Genomic DNA, 22017 nt, shown 5'->3' on the forward strand with positions numbered 1-22017 from the left:
ATGATTTGGTAATAGAATAAACAATTATGTTCATAAAAATAACACATGATGAGAAAAGTCATCCAATGATTTACCCTTTGGAAAAATTGATATATTTATCAACTAATTTAGTAGGACATGTCGCCAGTGCTTATTGAGGTGACATGGTGAATTTTAAGAAAGAGCGCATGATGATAGCTGATATTCAAGGGTTAGAATGATGACAAAGTCATGGGTGAAATCTTTGGTAATGGATTTTGGTTAGTTACTATCAATAGTATGTCAGTATACAAATAAATTGAGATTCAATACATTCAATATATTAAATTTCAATAAAAATGTAATAATTAAAATATATAAATATTTTATATTTAAAGTAATTTACAATTTTAGCAATCTCCTGTCAATATATAGCTTTAATAGCTACAATTTTTTGCCATATTCATTATTTAATAGTCAGGTTTATCTACGGCTACCCCTATCATATCTATCATTTTTGGTTCTGTCGCCTCTATCACTTCTTTTATCTCTATCATCTCTATTACTTCTTTTATTTTTGTCATCCTTTTCTCTTTTTTCATCTCTTTCTTTTCTATCATTTTTCCTTTCTCCTTCATTTCTGTAATTTTTTCTTGTTTTATCATAATTATCACGTCTTCTGTCTTCATCTTTTTCCATTCTCCTATACTTGTTATAGGGTAACTTATCTTCTTTTTCACTTTTTCGATATCTGTGGCTTTCAGCATCTTTTCTATAATGTTTTGATTCATGAGTTGACATTTTATCTTTATTGTAATTATTTCTAGATACATAGCTATCTCTTTTCTTATTTCTGTTTTTAGAATATTTATCACTTATATTTTTTCCTTCATCATCTTTATCAGTGTACTTTACTCCACGTCCTTTCCCTAACCATTTAATTTTTGATACACTTTGGCTGAAATCTACATGGATTCGGCGATCGTCAATTAGCACATTGTCCATTTTCAGGTAAGCATCTTCACATGATTTTTGATTATCAAATTCAACAAAAGCATATTGTAGAGAATTCCCAGACTTTTTATCTCTAATAACTTCACAACTGTAACAAAATAATATACATAGAAATCAGAATTGTGATATTTATTAATTTTGTTTATTTTTATCCAGATACAATTTTATTTAATACAAATTGATTGGTATTTTGTTATAAAATTGTATATTATATAATATTTAACAATATCCATTAAAAGTGTATTTGAATAAATAAAACTAGATAGTATTATTATTATTTTAGTCTGAGTATATAATTAACAAGCATAACATACAATGTATAACAAGTATAACTATAAGGTATTTATGTTAAAGTAAAGTTACTTTATATGGAATTAAGGTAATAAAATTGAATAATCCAAGCAGGAGACATTTGAAAAAAAAAACAATAGACATTTTAGTTTGAATACTAGAAAGAAATTATAAGTAAGACAGGCTTGTACATTTTGAACAAAACAAAATTGAGGTATTACAAGGCTGAAATTTATTGTCCTATCTTATTTAATATTGAAATATTTTGGGATAAAACTATTTTTTAGACTAAATATTTAGGTTAACTTTTTTAAAGTGTTTATTAAAAATAACCAGAAAAAAAAGTATTTATTATTAATTTAATGTTTTAAGAGATTGTTCCATCTATTTGCAAATAAAAATATTTACCTGACAATTTTGCCAAATCTGCTAAATATTATTTGTAAATCATCATCACTGGTAACTGGATTTAGTTTACACACAAATAAAACATTTTCAGGAGGTGCAATATCAGCAGAAGGTAAATCACCCACTATTTCAAGAATGGTAGCACGAGCTAAAGCTTCCTTTTCTAATCGTTTTTCTTCCAATTCTTCAATATCTATATCTTCAGTGATGTCTTCATCTGCTCCAATTCTATCACTCTAAAAAAATGTTTAAGTTCATACTTAAATAAAATATACATTTAAAATTTAGATACACTTATTTTAAAAATGTATTTACCTGGAGTACTTCTAATGGTGGCTCAGGAGATTGACATGGTACAATTAAACCATCAGGATCAGAATATGGATCTTCCAAGATAACTGTATGAGTTATTCTATAATAAGAAAAAAGAAAGTAATATATTATATTTTAATTAATTATAAATAAAAATGAAAGAGTATTTGGATTATGATACAATTATTTGAGAATTAATAAAGTTATATTAATTACAATATAATAAAATATTTTATTTTTTAAATATCCAATAAAATAAGATATTAATTTTAAAAAATATCATTATCTTCTCTTTTAAAATAAATTCAGCAGTATATTTAGTTTTCTGAGTTTAATTGTTGATTAAATATCTATTGTATAATTATTATAATTTATAAAAATTATTATATTAGTCAAAAAAACATGTGATGAATTGATGTATATTGTATAATAATATGCATTAGGGATGTTATAATTTAGATTATTTAAAGTTAGCCTTTAATACATTATAATTAAGTATAGTAGGGTCTCGATAATGTAAACACAGGCTAATCCGAAAGAGCGGTAATCTAAACGGCTTTGAGTGTACATCGCCACCGTTCCATTATTATACTTATGTAGACCGATAAAATAATAATCATAGTGATTATTACGACTGAATGTCACACATGTGTGTCGTCGGATTTCATATGTTGACCATTCAATTATTAGCTGTGTGTCATACTTTATAGTGATTTCATTTTTGTTGAAAAAAGTACATGAAAATGGCCCCACGTAAGCAAAGTCATAGCTAATTCAAACAAATCAGTAATCTGGATGATCCCTTTCTCCAATCTCGTTCGGATTATCGAGACCCTATTGTATCTTCTTATCCTACTTCAAATGTAACAAATATATTTTTAAAATGTTCAAACCTTATATCCTGATATGGTCGATGTGTCACATCACAAATTGTCTCATTCAATTTTAATAAAACATCATTACCTTCGGCTATTTCACCAAAAACAATATGTTCATCTAACGAACAAGTTGTATCTTCGCCTAAAGTTATAAAGAATTGTGATCCAATTCTATAAAATAAAATAAATTATTAAAAAATGTATATAATAAAAATATTTTAAAATCTCAACATACAAATTATCGCCACAATTAACCATTGAAACAAGTCCAGGCCGATCATGTTTGATTTTTGGTTTTTTTTCTCCTTCATAGTATCTTGCATCTTTACCAGATAAAATTCTAAATTAAATTAAAATACAATTAAAATGTTGAAGATAAATAATATAATGAACATTTTACTATAAATTTACCCATATACAGATTGTCCTCCAGATCCAGTACCTGTAGGATCGCCTGTTTGAGCCACAAAATTTGATTGTACATGATGAAAAAGACAAAAGTTGTAGTATTTTAATTTACATAGCTTCAGAAAATTTTTGCAAGCTGAAATGGTTAAAATTAAAAAAATAATATATTTCATAATAAAACTTAATTTTTAATAATACATTAAAATAAATATGAAGGTAATTTAAGAATAAAATAATAAACAAAATATTGGAAGAATATTATTTTAGGTAAGTTATATTTTTGACATGTATATGTTTTATGGCTGGGGTCATTCTATAAATTTATACGACAGGGAGCATTACCATGATGTCATGAATCACCTGTAGGTTTATGACGATCAGTTTCTATTAGTCAGTAGCCATAAAACATATAAATGTTTGATGTATGGAGATATAATGAAAATACTCATGATGGATACCAGTATGACGGACAACAGACAGTGATATTGAGATAGTTTTATTCTAAGAGAAGGTGATTAAAAAGTGGGAAATATAACCAGTATATTTTTATACAAATCCAAGAAATTTACTAATTTGGTTTATTTATTATTTGGTAGGTAGAGTATTATTAAGTCAGTAGCAGATGAAATTGAAAAAATATACACAAATTTACTTAAAAGAATACGAATAGATACTTACAATGAGGTCTTTCTTGTGTAAATAAATCTATTGTCAAATCCCCAATGGTAGTTTCAAGAACTACTGACATGGTTTAAATCTTGATATTTCCCTGAAAATTGATTTAAATGCTCATAAACATTAAAAACTAAAATGTTTACTTAATTTCTAAAGTCCAAAATTTTAAACAGATATCAAATTAATTCAAAATGTAAAGTATTATACAATATATTATGTTTAAAAAAATTGTTCAAACCTTAAACAATATAATATACATAGCAGAGTTTAAACAAAATAAATAATTTTAACCTACCTATTGATAATTTTTCTTAAAACAAAAATATTAAAAAAACAAATTAATTAATATTCATTAAGTACATATAATATGGTAATCGTGTAAATACATTATAAAATTATGTTAAATATATCCATATTTCAATTTATAGAAAATACAACAGATTGGTGTGATAATGATAACTTACGTTTGAAATTTCATACGAATTTTCACATTCGATAAGTTTGTTGATTGTTTACAGAATTGAAAATTGTATGGGAACCTAGCAGCTCACGGAAGTAATCAGTTCGAAATATTTGAACTGGATTATTGAAAATTACCTTACCGTCTTTTATCACAGTTTTAAATGTTTTAAGTTTTTTCATTATTTACATTTTCGGCGTCCCTACGGTTAGATAGTATGGCATGGTCACAGTATGGTCGTATATATGGTATGGTATGGTATGAAGTATGTTGTTTAATGTGTTATAGCAGTTGTGTAACTGTGAAAACACTGCTAAGTGAATTTTAATATATTATTAAATATTAATTATTATAAATATTAAATTGGCTTCGCTTATAAGTTATGAACATTATATAAATAATATTCTGCATATAATATAACAGATAGTAGCTGTAATATTATAATAATAACATGATTAATTTTATTTAAATGAAAAAGGAAATTGGATTAAATCATAATAAATTTATATTAGTTTAAATATAATTACAACAACACGCAATTTGTATAAACATATTTTATTGTTCTGCAATTAACAGTTATTAACATGAACGTCATGAACGTATATATATACATTGAGCTACATTGACTCCATGTGGTTTGAGTAGACAGGTATAATAAAATAAAATGAGTATGTTTAAATCTTTGCTCCTTCATGAAAAATAGTTTAACGTGTCATTGAAAACAGTGAAAACAAATACCACTCGGCAGTTATATTTTACACAATAAGCCATAGTAAACCACTAACATTGGTGAAAAGTTTGGAAAGTTTAAATGTAGGATATAGTCATATAGAATAAACCATTACAAACAAAATACAACTCTAAATTAAGTTTTTATTTTTTTATGTTTATCATATATTATGTACACAGCTATTTTATAAAACGGGAAACAATAATGTCAAGTACATGCTATTTTAGATTTGTGCTCTTATATTTTTATATTTTATGGTGTTGTATCAATAGTTTTCACTTAGTTATTAGTTCGTTAGTTGAAAATTTTAAGACTTAAAAATATTGTATTATGTTATGTTTATTTAAAATATATTTCTTATGATTAAAATGAAATATAAAAATAAAACACTTAATATGTAAAATATGGGAAAATAAAAACCAGGAAAATATTACTAGGGAAAAACTTTAATCAGGAAAATAAAAATTAAAATAACAATTTATAGGAATTTAAGACCTAGGAAAATATTAAACGGGAAAATAATTTAATAAAAATATAATTATATGAGAAAAATAATACACTGGAATTTTATAACTAAGAAAGAATTCTTCACAGGAAATAAATAAATAATTACATAATAATCAAGAATATCTTTTTGTAGAAGTACCTACAATACATAAGATGTTTTTGGGTAAATTTTGTTTTTTGTAGCACTGACACATTTAATTATTATTATCTTTTGATAATATATAATATATTACACAACTTTATGTATCGACATATTGCTAAGTTTCGGTTACAGCTAAGTAAGCTAAGTTGACAATGTTGACATAGAGTCACTCTCTCAATTTCTCCCAATTTGTCGTGATATTTCATATTTCATGCGAAGGTGGAAAAGTAATTACAATGTAAACATAATGTATTGAATATTTTTAAGGAACATGTAATTACGTACTGAAATTACAGGGATAGATATAACGTAGAGTCCGGATTTTTATGCAAAAACATATTTTTAACAAGCGTATGCTGTTTGATGGATATACGGGAGTAAGAAATGTTTGCATTTCATAACCTGTAGAATCTGCCAAAAAAGTTTTTTTTGTATATTAGTGCATATTTTAACTTCAGAGGATATTTCAGAATATTTTAGTTTATGGTACATATTATAGAATACTTTAACATATTTCCGTAATATTGGATTATATTAAAGGATATTCAGCATATATGTATAAGACAATAATGTAACAGAAATATAATTATATAAATAATGATAAATTATAAATTCATAATCAATAATAATATTGCATATTTTTTTTTTTACTTATTAGTTAGTATTATCAATATTTTTGGGAATATTTCATTAATTTTAGCTGCATATAAACATTATATTTCAAACGTTTTAACTGAATATAAATCTGGACTCTAGATATAAATAACTAAACACGTTTGTACTCACTTTATAAAAAAATTTTTGTCTTTATTATAAAACTCTTTGCTATATATAGGTACCTCGTACCTACTAAATATGCATGTTGAATTGTTAATCAACGATGTATTTATTAAATTAAATCCTTATATTAAGTATATAATAAGTATATATAGTTAAGAGACAATTATTTGAATTATTTACATAAAATTCTCAATAAATATGTATATTTAAAAAAATTTCTCTTAAATTACTGATATATAAATAATATTTTATTAGGTATATTATTGATATATTGCAATTTGTAGATAATAATATGTAAGATATTGTTTCAGAAATATGTGTTTATTAAAATCCTTTTAATTTACGCATAGGCAATAGAATATACAGTATTACGGTTACCTCCTTATCAGAAATGATAAATGGAAAATTTACGGGAGCAAGCATTCTAATTCTATAAGATAATAAAGATATAATAAATATTTAAATTTTAAATCTACCAATACTATTGAGTATAAAATAATATTATTATACTCAATGCTAATACTTAAAATTACAATCTACAATATTTTGTTAATTTGAGTATTCACTATTGGAGACAATTACAACTTTTTTTGATCGCTAGTAGGTAACAAGAAACAATTCAATTTTTATCGGGCATTTTTGAAACTGTTAATTTACCTTGTCCATCAACCATTACATATAACAATTGATTTATTTATTGATCACCATTTTATAATGGCTGTAATTTCTTGTTCTACTTTTGTACTAACGTTTGGTTCCTGTGTTCATTATTATAAATATTAGTATCTTTTAGAACATGTCAGAAGTCACAAAACCTGGAGAATCATTAACTGCAACAATTGCTCGCCACTACGATAACGGAGAAAATAATTTATCAGCACGAAATGAATCTCGTATCTTGTATTTACGCAATTTTAACAATTGGGTTAAATCAACTCTTATCCGTAAGCAAAATGCTTTTTATTTCATTTATTGTGATTTTTAATAATAATTGTTTTTGTTTAGAGGAAGCAGTAACAATGCTGAGAGACAGTAGAATTCATGATGGAAAAATGCATGTATTAGACTTTGCTTGTGGTAAAGGTGGTGATTTAAATAAATGGAGAAATTCAAGTTGTATGGAACATCTTGTGGCTGTAGATATATCTCCTGGATCAATATCAAATTGTCATTCCAGATATGAAGAAATGAAAAAAAGAAATAAATACTTATTTGATGCTGAATTTATTGTTGCAGACTGCACTAGAGTAATTTATATTTTATGTTTACTAAATTCCAATTTTTAAATAAAACATTTTTAGGTAAATATAAATACATTATTTAAAGACTCATCAATGAAATTACATTTGGTAAGTTGTCAATTTGCATTTCACTACTGTTTTGAAAGTATACAACAAGCTGAATGCATGCTAAAAAATGTGTCAGAAAATTTGATGAGTGGTGGAATATTTATAGGTACTATACCTAATGCCAGGGAAATTGTGTAAGTAACATTAATTTAAAATAGTTAATTTTTATTTTACATATGGGTTGAATCCATAATAACAAGATGATAGTACCTATCTCATGTATATATAGATTATAATAATATAGAAACTAGGCAGGCTAATATGGTAAAGAAAAAGAAGAGTCAATATTTGCAGTACACATGTGACAAATAATTGGGGAGTTAATAAAATCAGAAAGATTGGATTCTAATTAGGTATATCATTCAGTGATACGTTTTTGGGTTCATAAGGAGATTAAACAGTTTTGTACGACTCAGTAAGACTGAGTTAAGGAGAGCATTTAAAAAAAATCATGACACTGCCAGCTTACATTACATAATATAGTCAACTTATCAGAATTGTATAATTAATAACTATTTTAATTTATAATTGTATATTAATAATTTATATTTGATTAATTTAGGAAACGTCAAAAAGAATGTGGTAAAAAGCAGTTTGGTAACAGTATCTATAACATTGAGTTTATGTGTGATATTGATAAACCATTTCCAATATTTGGTGCAAAGTATAATTTTCATTTAGAAGGAGTTGTCGATTGCCCAGAGTTCCTAGTTTATTTTCCTGTTTTGGAAAAGTCAGTTAATTTAATAATTTTTAATAATTTAATGATTTTAATAATTTTTTAAATAGATTAGCAAAAAGTTATGGATTGGAACTAAAAATGAAAATGACATTCGCCGAATACTTTGAAAAACGATCAAATTTAGATCTAAATCTCTTAAATCGTTTAACTGCTTTAGAGGTATTTCATTAAAAAGTTAATATTTATATTTTAAAACTAATAATATAGAATCATTCATAATGTAACCTTGGTCATTAAATTATGCTTCATTTGTGGTTATAACCTGGATGCAAGCTGATATATTGGTATTTAAAGCTATTTTATTTATATTTATTATTTATCTCTTATCACTTAATAGTTATTACTCTTTAATTTTCTTAATAAGAAAAATCATGATTTAAAATGTAATATAATTGCCTTGAAAAACTTTTTCTTTCAAATTATAAAGTTAAAAAATTGAAGTGTAGATTTTTAAAATATTAATATACTATTTATTATTTAGGATTACAATTATTTGATTTTTATAACTTTAAAGTGTTGATTTTTTCTAATGATTGAATTCAATTTTAACTTTGTTATATTTTTCAATTTTTGTTCTTAATTTGTTAAACATTTTTACCTATATTAATATTCAAATATGAAAGATAGTTTTTTTATAATACAAATATAAAATGTTTGTTTCTAACAATTTAATCATTTTTTGAAAACAAAAACTTATAGATTCTTAATTACATTAGTTAATTTTTATTGCATATTTTTTATACTATATACATAAATATAATAAAACTTTTATTTGTATTTTAAATTTAAAATTCTGTTCTTAGGTCTATCCTCCACAGAAAGGAATTGAACTCATGGGAATGGAAGACGATTATGACAAGGCCAAACAGTTTGTAATGGAAAATAAACATGACAGTATTGGAACACTATCAAAATCTGAATGGGAAGTTGCAAGTAAGACTTTTTGGTAATTAAAATGCAAACAAATTATTTTTTCTGAACAATTATTTTTTTCAGCTCTGTATATGGTGTTTATGTTCCAAAAAATGTAACTTAGTTAATTGAAGATCTAATTGTATTTAAATATAAATTGAAATGATTTACTAAACTTTGTGCAATTTATGTATGTATATTTTTTTTATATAAAACAATTTAAATTGACAATAGTTATGTGAAATTGTATTCCTTTTTTTGTATATGTATTAATTATTTTCATCAGCTTTGGGCTTTCTATTGGGATTGGGTTTCATTTTTTTCATTTTTAATCCATAATATCTCAATACAGGTTTTTTATACGTTTTTGTTTTGCGTTCCACAGTTTCCCCTGTATCTTCAATGTCTGTAGGTTTAAACGGTTTAGTGTCTATACTAAATAAATCAGTAGATGTTGGTATTTCAAATAGTTCTTCGTGTTCAAAAGGTTGTACTTTTTCAACTACCATTTTTTCAATTGGTATAAATGATAAGTCATTTAATGCCTGAATATTTGTTGCTTCTCCCGGTACAAAAGCTTTACCTTCTCGAGGCTTCTTAAGTAAATAATTTTCAATATTAACATTTAATCTTGCAGGATTATCTTTAGATTTCAATTCCCTTATACTAATTTGTTTAATGTTTGGATTTTTAAATTTTTTTGACAATTGAATAATAGTTTGGTAGAGATTATACAGGGGACTTTCTGGTCTATTTAATATATCATCCTTTAATCCTAACACTGCAGAAGAAAAACCTATAACACGTTTTGTAATAGAACGCATATCTGGAAGAATTAGAACTGGTATTCTCTTTGCAGAAGTCATAAAAAGCAAATGCTTGGCAATCATACAGTTTGCCACATCTTCTGCTATTAAACAACAAGTTATTTGATTTTTTTCAACACATCTACTAACTTCATTGATACCCATTTTCAAAACTGATCTGTAAGTATAGAAGCACATGTTTATAAATATTTTATACTTATTATTAGGTTTATTAGCAAAACATTAAAATTTTTGATTAGTAACTTTACCTTTGAGCTTTTAATTCAGGACTGATTTGCTGTTTATGTGTAATGGAAAGATTTTTAATTTGACATTTTCGTACATCCAAAGGTAATTTATTTAAAGTAAACCAATTTACTTTTAACTTACCATTTTCTTCGAATATACTTCTGAAAAAATTAAAAATATAAATAAACTATTAAAGAAAAATTAATGACCATTAGATATATAATATGATTAGATTTAATACAATCAATTTATAAATAAAACAAATTACAATATAATTAAAAGACATGTACGCATAATAATTAGGTAATTACTAGGTCAAGACTTATACAAATTTGTATATTTCATAAAAAGTAATGAGTGATTTTGAGAGACATTAAGATTAAACATATTTAGTTATTACCAAGATGTATGAAAGTTCAATTACTTACTTTTCCATCTCGTTAACTAGCAATTGAGAATTTTCTAAATCTAAAATTGGCCTGTAGAATAATAAAAATTTTATTAAATACAAATTTTCATATAACAAAAATAATTTTAGATCCATGAATAGTTGAAATCTATAGATAAATTATAGGTAAATAAAATAACCATTGCAAAATAGACTGAGTAAAGAGCTCAAATCATTAGCAAAAAAGTGAATACATATCCATGTTATTTAGACTGTTTTCATACTTTTTATATAAATATTACCAAAATTTTTCGTAAGGATCTGTAACAACACATCTAGGCCTTAGATTTTTTTTCATAATTCCCTTATGTTTCATATTTAATTCTCTTAATGTTGTCATATTGTCATATATTGTGTATCAATTAAGTTCTAAATTTAATGAAAATTATTAAAGTACACGTCCGTTTTAAGTTTAAACGTATCTATAATAAAACAGAAACTTAAAAAAGAAAAATATAAAAACATATAATATTATAGGGTATAGTGATAACTAAAAACCAATTTAAATATTACAATTTACTATTTTATTTACGCCGAATGATGATAATAATATTATGTGATACCAGAAGTGATACTCGCGGTTGATTTTAATCACAAACCACCACCGGTATTAGGTATGAGATAAGAGGTATCACTGTTTTCATGAAGGAAATGGAATTTGATGTTTATTGATCCACGGTTTCATTATGATAATTAATTGATAAAATAATAAGTGTCGGTCGTCGTGCAGAGCTGCTGTAATTTAGCTGTTTAGTGTTTAGTGCTTAAATTATTATTGTTAAGTGTTAACATTTTTCTATCGCACAACGTAATAGTTAAAAGATCATTAAAACAGAAAATTATCGTCCAATTCAAATGACAGTCTACTAATGCAGACCTTTAAGATTTATCTGCAATACAATCGTGACGTTGAAATGTCTACTAGTTAATACGAGCAATTTGGAATCAGTCAACTTTGTCTCGATTTCTAGTACTTGGCATTCGACGTTTATAATTTAAGCCCTGTTATTCTTCATATATTGTGAAAATTCGGAATAACTATGAGCGTGGTACAAGGTGGACTCAGTAAACTGAAGAAAAAACACATTGGTGTGAAGAGACAGAAGGTTAAGTTATTCCGTGCAAATGAGCCACTGCTGTCAGTTCTCATGTGGGGTGTAAATCATACTGTATGTATACATTTTAATTGATTATAATTATATAATTTTTATCGTAATATTAATATTATTGATTAATCACCCATTTTTCTGACAGTTTTTATATTTATACATATTTTTGCATTCTACTTAAATATTATGGTTTTTAAAAATTTAGTCTTGTACCATCCCACCTAATTGCTTATCAAGTGAACAAAATAAAATTATATGCATATTGTTTTATATAAGCTCAATCAAGAATAATTTTAATAAGGGAAAGGAGGAAGCTATTAAAAATATCTTCAAGGATTTTCAATCTAACAAATAAAAAGAAAGTGAAAATTATAGTATATTCATATCAAAAATATGAATATTTTTACATATTAATGAATAAAAAGTAGAAGTGTAGCATTCAATATTTAATTAATTATTATTTGTTAGCTTAATTAATTTGTCTGTGTTAAAATGTATTAACATTACTTATCATTTTTAATAGTCTAATAAGTTCATAATTTAATTATATTTATTAGCAAAAATTACAAAACATAATAAAGGTGTGGATAATACCATCTTATATTATGTAGAATTTTTCATTTACTTCAACTATATTATTTTAATGTTGATAGTCCATTTTAAGTTCATTAATGAAATTTCCATTTTGTTTTTTATTGGTATAATTATAAATAATGAATATAATATATAATATTATAATAATAATATTTTTATATTATACTAGGTTATTCATTATAATTTGTAGTCACATAGGTATTTTGTATTCTTAAAATATGAGGAAAAAAATATACAATTTGCAGAATTCATTTACAATAAAAAAATAGATATAATAAATAAACTAAAATAATCAATTGGAAAAATAAAATTATTATTATAAGATCTCTCTATAACTTATTTTGAGTTGACATAACTATTTTAGAGTTATTATATACCCGTTTTTATTTTTTGTTTTAAATTAACATATTATTTAAGTATGTGGTTTGACCACACTTACAAGGTTTAAAAGAGAGTTAAAGAGGTTAAACTTTCATGGCTCATCAACAATCAATGTAAAATAAACTGATAGGTATAATTTTTAGATTTAAAATTATAAAATCCATGTTGTCTAATCTAATCAATTTACTTCAGATTGTTTTTTCTTAACTGGATCTATGTGTTTTTTTGTTAAATGTAGACATAAAGCTAAGGAAGAATACATCTTATTCTAGATGTTTCTTAAAATAATGATTTATGTTGTTACCTAAAGGCAAAAAGATTATTATTTCATCTTTTAATATTTTAATATTTTATGTATAGTATAATATGTTGTACCAGTTTCTTTACTGTATTTAGAATAATACAATTCTTTATCAGTTATGTGTATTGACCAATGAGTAATGCATCTTAAAACAAAAGGATTATGACTAATGACAAAGTAATTAATTATAGATACATATGATTACTGAATAACTAAGCTTGCTTAGATTTTGTTGAAAAATGTTTTGATAGGAAATCTGTTGCATTTAATTGGAATTTTAGGGGATAAAAAGAAAGAAATCTGTACTTTTTTTAATATTGGAGGGAGGAATAAATATTATAGTAAAATAGGAATTTATACATAAAATCAGTTCAAGACAAAATCTATTTTCCTATTTTCTTTTGAATCAAAAAAAGAATAATTGTAAATACTTACTTGAAATTGTATAGAATGTTATACAGATTTACAAATAGTCTATTTCAATTACTATTTCTTTAATTCTAAGTGTTAAAAAATTAATGACTAAAATCAAACTATCAAAATGGTAAGTAATTGGTATACCAATTTAGCATTTACTATTTTTAATTTAAATATTTTAGGCAGTGCATACATATCAGTAACATTTTGATTAAATAAACAATTTGCTTATAAATTATTTTATTTTCCTTAATCTTTAAAAATAGAAAAATTTAGTGAAAAGCATCAATATTTTGAGATTTATTAAATATAAATTACTTGTGAACCTATATTGTAATATATAATAGTCATTATTTTTTTATTATAATTATTAATTTAATTTAATTTTAACTTTAATCATCCTTTTAGGAATTATCTATTAGTATTTATTTATTACTTATTAGTAATAATTAATCTTTATTGTAATCTATAATATGTATTGGATCGATATGTGACTTGTTATTTAACTATATAAATAGGATGCCACATAAAATTGATTACAGCAGGGTGAGAGTCATTAGCTAACTGCAAATAAAAAATTACTTTGTAGGTATAAAAATATATTTTATGTTTGCTTGGTTTTTTTTAAAATGAGAGGATTTTTATAGTTAAATGTAAATACAACATTAATTAATTATTACTTAAAGTTTTCTTTTATTTTATTGTATTATAACTTACAATTTATAGTCGAATAACTAAATTATTATAAACAACTAATATTTTCAAAATTAGAATCTAAAGGGTACATTCATAAAACAAATTATTCTGTTGATCCCATCAGCAGGACACACACATAGCTCATAGAAAATGTAAAGTGGCTGTATGAGTATGTTTAAAACTTAAAATAGTTTGAAAAAATGGGTAGCATATCATTGCTGTCCTCATATTTAGCAAAACAATGGTAGGTGGCATCTAAAAAACAATGAATATAACACATTTGAATGGTTTTTAAGATACATCAAATTTTATTGTACCTAATGTAAATAATAAAAATAATAGTTTTTTCTAATTTTTAATACATATTGGTATATATTGTTTTACATATTTTTTGATAATTATTTTCCCATGGGTATTTAATGTAATTTTATTTTTCGACTTTAGAATTAGTCTGTGATGTGTATATGTGTATTAATATTATAATTTTGTGTTATAAAATATTCTATAATTCTATATTTATGTATTCAAGTATAAAAAGTATGTAGTAAACCGATTACAACAAGAATACTGGAGATTAATATATTTTGTATGGTATAATAATATGTAAGAGATTTAAAAATGTGTGGTAAATTTGAGGCCAGAATAGAGAGGGATAAATCTAAATCATATTTTTTCACAGTTAAACATTTATTGAACTAATGTAAAAAATTGAAATCAGAATTTTTATTACAAGCAATAATAGTTAATTAAAAACAAATATATTATATAATCAAACAATTACTTCAGTTTTACTGAACTGTTATAATTTTTTATACTTCTGTTTTATTTGACGTTAATTTTGTTATTATAGTAGTTCTTGGGCATAAACATTAAGGCTAATAAATTAATTTGGCATTATTTATTATAATTTATAACTTGTTTATTCTTATTACTTTTCATTAAAAGTACATCTTTTTACTAAATTTATTATTGTTATTGCAACAAAAATTGAATATCATATAAGTAGTAACATTGATTATATAAACCATGTACATATAATCGATAGTAGTAATAAAAAATAATCTGATTTTTATTATTTTTATGTTCTAATTAATGTATACTTAAATGTTCAATAACAATAGTTTCAATATCAATAGCAATTCAAAATGAAGTAAACAACATAATTTTATTTTATTCTTCCATAAAGAAGTATTAATGTTTATTATGTAATATTAATATTAAGTATATATTCTAGCATGTATATTATGATATAACTGACAAAAATCTATGAATAAATGCAATTAATAGTTCAAAAAAAAAACCAATTTATTTAATGACTTAAATAGCTTACATGTATAATATGTATACATCCCATTACAAATTGTCCCTAAGTTGTAATTACAAATATATTATTATTATTACTTATATATTATTAATAATATTTTTTTGTATTTGATTTAATCAGTCTGAATAATTTTTTTATTAATATTAATTTACCTATCTTATTAAATTTAATCATTTATTTTACTTTTGTAGATTAATGAATTGAGCCATGTAACAATACCAGTGATGCTACTGCCTGATGATTTTCGAGCGTATTCAAAAGTTAAAGTTGACAACCATTTGTTCAACAAGTTAGTATTTATTCATAATTTATAAATTAATGTATGTTTTTTAATCTAATATTTATTTTAATTTAAATCATGTTTATATTTATTTAAAGGGAGAATATGCCTAGCCATTTTAAAATCAAAGAATACTGTCCATTGGTGTTCCGTAATCTGAGGGAACGTTTTGGTATTGATGATCTTGATTATAAAGAGTCAATGACTAGGTAGATAATTCTTTATACTAAATTATTTTAAATGTTTTTATTTATTCACTAAGGTAATTAATATTATCTACTAGATATATATATATATAATGTATTTAATTTATACAAATAATAGTTTGTTTTTTATGTTATGCATCAAAAGTATACAATATCTAAATAATTATGAGGTTATATAAAATATAGTGGGTTTATTTATTACGTTATCAGTGTATTTGATACTTTTCAATAATGGTGTATATTTAAAAACAACCCTGAATGTAATTGTTACACATATGTATTATATTATATTAGTCCATAAATATATGGTATTTTCTATTTTAAATTAATTTCTCAATATCTGTGACATTTCATTTTGTATTTTCATTGTTACAAGTTTTCCTATAATACAATTGTTTTTGGCACTAAAATAAGGTTCTCTGAGCAAAGCAGCTACTGTTGTCGCAAAAGTCAAAGCAAATCTATTATGATGTACAATCGAAGATCCTTGACTACTCCTAATTTACATATGGAGACAGCTAACTATAAGCCTAAGAAATTGAAAGTTAATTATACTGAAATTAAAAGAAGGTATACGATTGAGGACTAACAAAGTGTGTTTCTTTATATATTAGGTAGTTAAAAATATTTAATTTGAGCTCTTCCTGAAATTTTTGTGAATACTACCTATACTTCTACTTATTGATATTAATAAAATGTATAAGGTTTAATAATATTTGTACTGTACTAAAGAATTAAATTTTGTATTTTCAAAAATTACAGTAAAATTTTATTAAGTTGTATTTCATTGAAATTCAGGAAAACGCTTTGATAGTAGTTAACATTTTCAATAGTTTTATTTTATTTTGTATGATAAAATAATTATCTTTATATTGTTGATCAGTATAATCAGTACATATTACTCACCAGGCATAGTATTTGTTGTGTTAATGTGGTTTACTTTGATTAATAAGTAAATAATTACTAATTTTTTTTGTTAAAATTTAAGATATGTGCCTAACCGAATTTAATTTACTAATAACCTTTTTAAATTTATTTAACAATATAATGTATACAATTTAAGATTTAATCCAGGTGTGTCCGTTGTTAAGAATAAATGTAGACCTATTTTTTTTGAAAAACAACTTAGGTTTTTGGCCTGATAAAAATAAATGGAGACAGCACTTTGAAAGTGTCAATAATATGCATTAAATCTAAAATTGAATCAGTATTATGATTTTTCTTTTACATTTTAAATAATTTTTCGCTCTTGGCTAACAATTGACTATTAATTAAAAGAAAATCAATAATATATGGTAATGGTAAAGAATAAATAATAATAAATAGCGTATTAGTTTTTGAAGTTCTAAATATTGTTGTCTATCAACTATAACAATATTGAGTTTATTATAGCCTGGTAATTATTTTAAAATGACCTGCAAAAATTTAGTACCAATAATTTAAAAACCGATATAACACACCTGGATTAATAAATCTATGTATTCAAATTTATAAGTTATTTGGTATTTATTTTTTCTTTTTAGATCACAACCTGTTTCAGCAGATGCAACAGGCAAAAGTAATGCAGGTTTTTACTATTCATACGACAAATTATTCATCATTAAAACATTAACAAGTGAAGAAGTTGAAAGAATGCACTCATTTTTAAAACACTATCATCCTGTAAGTAATTAATGCATAAATTATATTATGATTAATTTAAACTTTGTTTTTAGTATATAGTTGAAAGACATGGAAAAACTCTTCTTCCTCAATATTTGGGAATGTATCGCTTGACTGTTGATGGCGATGAACATTATGTTGTAGCCATGAGAAATGTGTTTAGCAATCATTTGGCCACACATAGGTATAACTATTTTTATTTGAATAGCATCTTTAAATAAGTAAAATAATTAATATATATTTATTTCTGCATTTACTATTTATTAACATATTGACATCATACACAGTGGCGGCTCGTAGTAATTTAGCACAGGAGTGCGATGAAAAAATTAAAGAACTATAATATATCATACAAAAAATTAAAATGATAAATAATAATACAAAATTAAACATGTTGCTGCCGTTCGATTTGAGCGACAAAATTTGCCGCTCATTATAAGTTTCTATAGCCCCGTCATGATGATAGTATTACTCGTATAATATTATTAAACCTACAGTTTATACGGGAATATATTTATTTTGTAAATATATTGTACTATAAATTGTTCATTTCTGTAGGGAGTGCGACCGCACCATCACTCATATGGACGAGCCGCTACTGATCATACATATAAATAAAATGTTTGAATTATTTATTATCAAATTTCTATTAACTAAGTTATTTGTTTAGTTTACATATTAATTAGCAGTTATTAAATTTCAATAGATCACATTTTTATTAGAGAGGGATAAATTAAACTTATTTGCCCTTTTTACGTGTGCTACCTATTAGTTTAGAATAATTCATTTAATACAGGGCCGGGCTTATCATTAACGGCGCTTATGGAAAAATAAAAATTACCACCCTCACAAAAGAAAAAATTAAGGTTAACTTATTTATCTATAAGCATAATCAATACGTACTGTAAAGCTAAAATGTATTATTTTAATAGTTGAAATAACAAAAGTTTAATAATATTTTTTTTCAATTCAAATAAAGATAATAATAACGAAATTAATAGATTTGTATTACCTATAGGTACTTTGATATACTCGTAACTTTAATGAAAACTTCTAAAATACACTACAACATACAAGAATTATATAAAAATACAAATAAAATAATACAAATAATATAGTAAATTTAGTATAACATAATTAAAATATTTTAAAATTTTCTAGCTGTTTTAGAAGCAAACTCTTTGATGACTGAAGCGTAATCTATCTTAGATGCAAGTTCTTGTTCAATTAAAAGTTTATAATACAATTTATACAGTATTAATCAACTCGCATCTAATAATAGATATTAATATATTAAAATATTTTGGCTAAGATTTTCAAATTCAAATTTTGCGCCCCCATTCCTACTCGATATATAAGGTGGCCACCTTGCCAGGCCCTAGGCCCAGCCCTGATTTAGTATTACTATAACAAATTAATAAGATTAAATAATAAGTTTAAACATTTTAATTACATTTTGAGTTTTGTTTGGGCTTAAAAGGTTGACATTAGTATGTATAAAGCTATTGCAATATGATGTTCTATTACGGTTTTTCAAATATATAACTAATTTGTGCTCTATTCTTTTATTAAATAACTCTCATTATTTCTAGATAATAATATAATAATAAATATTCATGATATTTTTTCTCCATTATTTCCAGTTAAAATTTTTTACTTTTTGAATGAAAACATACAAATAATTTTTCTAAGTATTTCGATGTATATAAATTAAAATCTGGATTCATAAAATATGAATTATTGTTTATTAGTACTTAAAATTTAGGTGATATCTTTAAGAATATTAACCTTTGATGACATGAAGGGTAATTATTTATTCCAGTCAATTTAAAATATGCTATAAATTATTTTGTAAATTTTATATACTCTAATGAGTTATGTTAACCTTTAGTTATTATCCTACAATTACCAAAATTTCAAATAATAAAATAGTTCTTTAATTTATTATATAAATAAAATATTATTATTTGAACAGAAAAAAAATAACTTCACGTGCGTCAAAAAGGTTAATAGATTTTGAAATGATGAGTTGTTCAATAAAAAAATCACCTTGTATAAAATAAAAATAGTTATAAACTCTTTTCTGTAATCATAATAACTATATCTGACATTTTGAAAGGATTGTAGCTTAAATGTTAAATGCTGGCATAATATCAAATAGTGGGATTGAAATATGACCCATTGGTATTTATTATTTACTATTTAGTACTTTAGAGGTAATTCTTAAAACCTTTAAAATAATTTAATTATTAAAAACAACTGTTTGAATAAGTCAATTTTTAATAAAAAAAAAATTAGAATTTATTTCATTTTAATTAATTAGGCATAGTAATTATAAAATAATATATAATACTAATGATGTATTCTATCATTTCTATCTATAGTAGAATACAAAAATTAGTAGATTGCATATGGGGATCTTCGTATTGGAGCCTAATAGTTGCATTTATTTTTAACCTGGATAGTATTAGTATATCTTTAGTTTTAATTTTTTCAGTTCTAGAATTATATATATCAGATATTACCTAGTGCATTTATTATACCTCATTAAGAATTATATACTTATTAAAAAGGCCTAAAACATTAAATACTTTTAAATATGAGGATTAATTTTTGATACTTTCTATCTTTTTTACTTGTTCTTATCTTATTTTGCATGAGTTTCAATTATAAGGTTTATAAACAAAAATTTGTAATAATCAATCATGATATATATATGTGATTTCCGATGACAAGTACTTTTTATATTAGTTTTAACCAATTAAATCTAAATTTTGTCATTGGTAATTTCTTTTTTCTTATTTTTTATTAAAAACATTACTATAGTCAATATAAATAATAATAGGTCATTATTTTACTTTTATTTAATTTCTGGATTTTGAATTATTTTCTATTTTTTTTAATTTGTTATTTATTTTACTTTTTGAACATTTAATAATTAAAATAATAATTATATATATTTAAAGGGCTTAAAAATAAATTTTTATTTTTAGAAAATTTGATCTCAAAGGTTCCACAGTAGATAGAGAAGCTTCAGATAAGGAGAAGGAAAAAGACTTACCAACATACAAAGACAATGATTTTGTCAAAGAACGTACAAAAATATATATTGGAGATGAAGCAAAAGATAAGTTATTAGAAACATTAGGAGCAGATGTTGACGTGAGTGTCAGAAATTAATGTTTTAAATTTCCACTTTCGTAAAACATATGATTTTTGCGTTCTAGTTTTTGACGGGTTTACATTTGATGGACTATAGCCTGTTATTAGGCATACATGATTGTACTCGTGCAGAGCGTGAAAGGGAAGAGGCAATTGCTAGTGGTACTGGAGATATTAATGCAGAAGAAGAAGATGAAGATGCTGAAGACAGCGAGGGTGCTGGGAATACAGTGACTTGGGCAAATACTCCTCCAGATTCTCCACATAGTTTATTAGCTCGTGATACAAGTCTCTGCCAGTATGATGCAGCAGCTATCATACCTGATCTCGATATTTATGCCATACCTAGTAGTGAAGGTAATTTTATAAGTGATAAATTTGTTGTTATTGTAACTGTTTTTTATTGTCAATATAATCATTATTTAATTTAATAAAATAGGTGCACCAGTTCGAGAAATTTATTTCATCGCATTGATTGATGTACTTACACATTATGGCGTTAAAAAGCAGGCAGCCAAAGCAGCTAAAACATTGAAGCATGGATCAAATGTGGATGGCATATCAACATGCGATCCAGAACAATATGGCAAACGTTTTATTGAGTTTTTATCAAAAGCCATTGAATAAATTATTATTTAAAATTTCTTCCATTTTGAAAACAAACAATATATAGTGTGCTAAGTATTATTATTTAACGCTAGTTTTGTATACAGCAACGCTTGCTTTAAACACTATATATTACTACTGGTTTGAAATGAACGTACTTTATTTTTTACATATTTTTAGAGTTTAATTAATTGCTATACCTAATTTTGT

General features: G+C 24.1%; 4 protein-coding genes across 8 annotated transcripts; 2 read left to right on the top strand and 2 right to left on the bottom strand.

Moving 5' to 3' along the window:
- Nucleotides 1–323: 323 nt before the first annotated feature.
- On the bottom strand, nucleotides 324–4637 carry LOC113556496 (peptidyl-prolyl cis-trans isomerase sig-7). Its single transcript, XM_026961466.1, has 8 exons — nucleotides 4409–4637; nucleotides 3948–4038; nucleotides 3273–3405; nucleotides 3097–3201; nucleotides 2877–3032; nucleotides 1987–2083; nucleotides 1672–1907; nucleotides 324–1060 (listed from the first exon to the last, which is right to left on the bottom strand). Exons 2-8 carry the CDS (start codon nucleotides 4015–4017, stop codon nucleotides 442–444), a joined length of 1416 nt encoding a protein of 471 aa, XP_026817267.1. The 5' UTR covers nucleotides 4018–4038; nucleotides 4409–4637; the 3' UTR covers nucleotides 324–441.
- Nucleotides 4638–7013: 2376 nt separating this feature from the next.
- LOC113556439 (mRNA cap guanine-N7 methyltransferase) lies at nucleotides 7014–9789 on the top strand. Of its 5 annotated transcripts, none has more exons than XM_026961385.1 (8): nucleotides 7014–7167; nucleotides 7357–7507; nucleotides 7569–7810; nucleotides 7865–8046; nucleotides 8475–8645; nucleotides 8702–8813; nucleotides 9458–9587; nucleotides 9651–9685. In XM_026961385.1, exons 2-8 carry the CDS (start codon nucleotides 7360–7362, stop codon nucleotides 9683–9685), a joined length of 1020 nt encoding a protein of 339 aa, XP_026817186.1. In that variant the 5' UTR covers nucleotides 7014–7167; nucleotides 7357–7359. The 5 variants fall into 5 exon arrangements, with proteins under 5 accessions (XP_026817186.1, XP_026817184.1, XP_026817188.1 ...); XM_026961383.1 differs by having other exon boundaries at nucleotides 7014–7163; XM_026961387.1 differs by having other exon boundaries at nucleotides 7022–7167; nucleotides 7347–7507.
- LOC113556440 lies at nucleotides 9743–11543 on the bottom strand. Its single transcript, XM_026961388.1, has 4 exons — nucleotides 11312–11543; nucleotides 11050–11100; nucleotides 10642–10782; nucleotides 9743–10550 (listed from the first exon to the last, which is right to left on the bottom strand). The coding sequence occupies exons 1-4, from the start codon at nucleotides 11407–11409 to the stop codon at nucleotides 9836–9838; spliced, it is 1005 nt and encodes a 334-aa protein (XP_026817189.1). The 5' UTR covers nucleotides 11410–11543; the 3' UTR covers nucleotides 9743–9835.
- A 231-nt stretch (nucleotides 11544–11774) lies between these two features.
- On the top strand, nucleotides 11775–21980 carry LOC113555560 (phosphatidylinositol 5-phosphate 4-kinase type-2 alpha). Its single transcript, XM_026959987.1, has 8 exons — nucleotides 11775–12238; nucleotides 16083–16180; nucleotides 16270–16380; nucleotides 17901–18039; nucleotides 18093–18223; nucleotides 21033–21201; nucleotides 21267–21558; nucleotides 21641–21980. Exons 1-8 carry the CDS (start codon nucleotides 12110–12112, stop codon nucleotides 21826–21828), a joined length of 1257 nt encoding a protein of 418 aa, XP_026815788.1. The 5' UTR covers nucleotides 11775–12109; the 3' UTR covers nucleotides 21829–21980.
- The last annotated feature ends 37 nt before the right edge of the window (nucleotides 21981–22017 follow it).

The sequence above is a fragment of the Rhopalosiphum maidis genome, chromosome 4, assembly GCF_003676215.2.
Source record: "Rhopalosiphum maidis isolate BTI-1 chromosome 4, ASM367621v3, whole genome shotgun sequence".
Lineage (NCBI taxonomy): Eukaryota > Metazoa > Arthropoda > Insecta > Hemiptera > Aphididae > Rhopalosiphum > Rhopalosiphum maidis.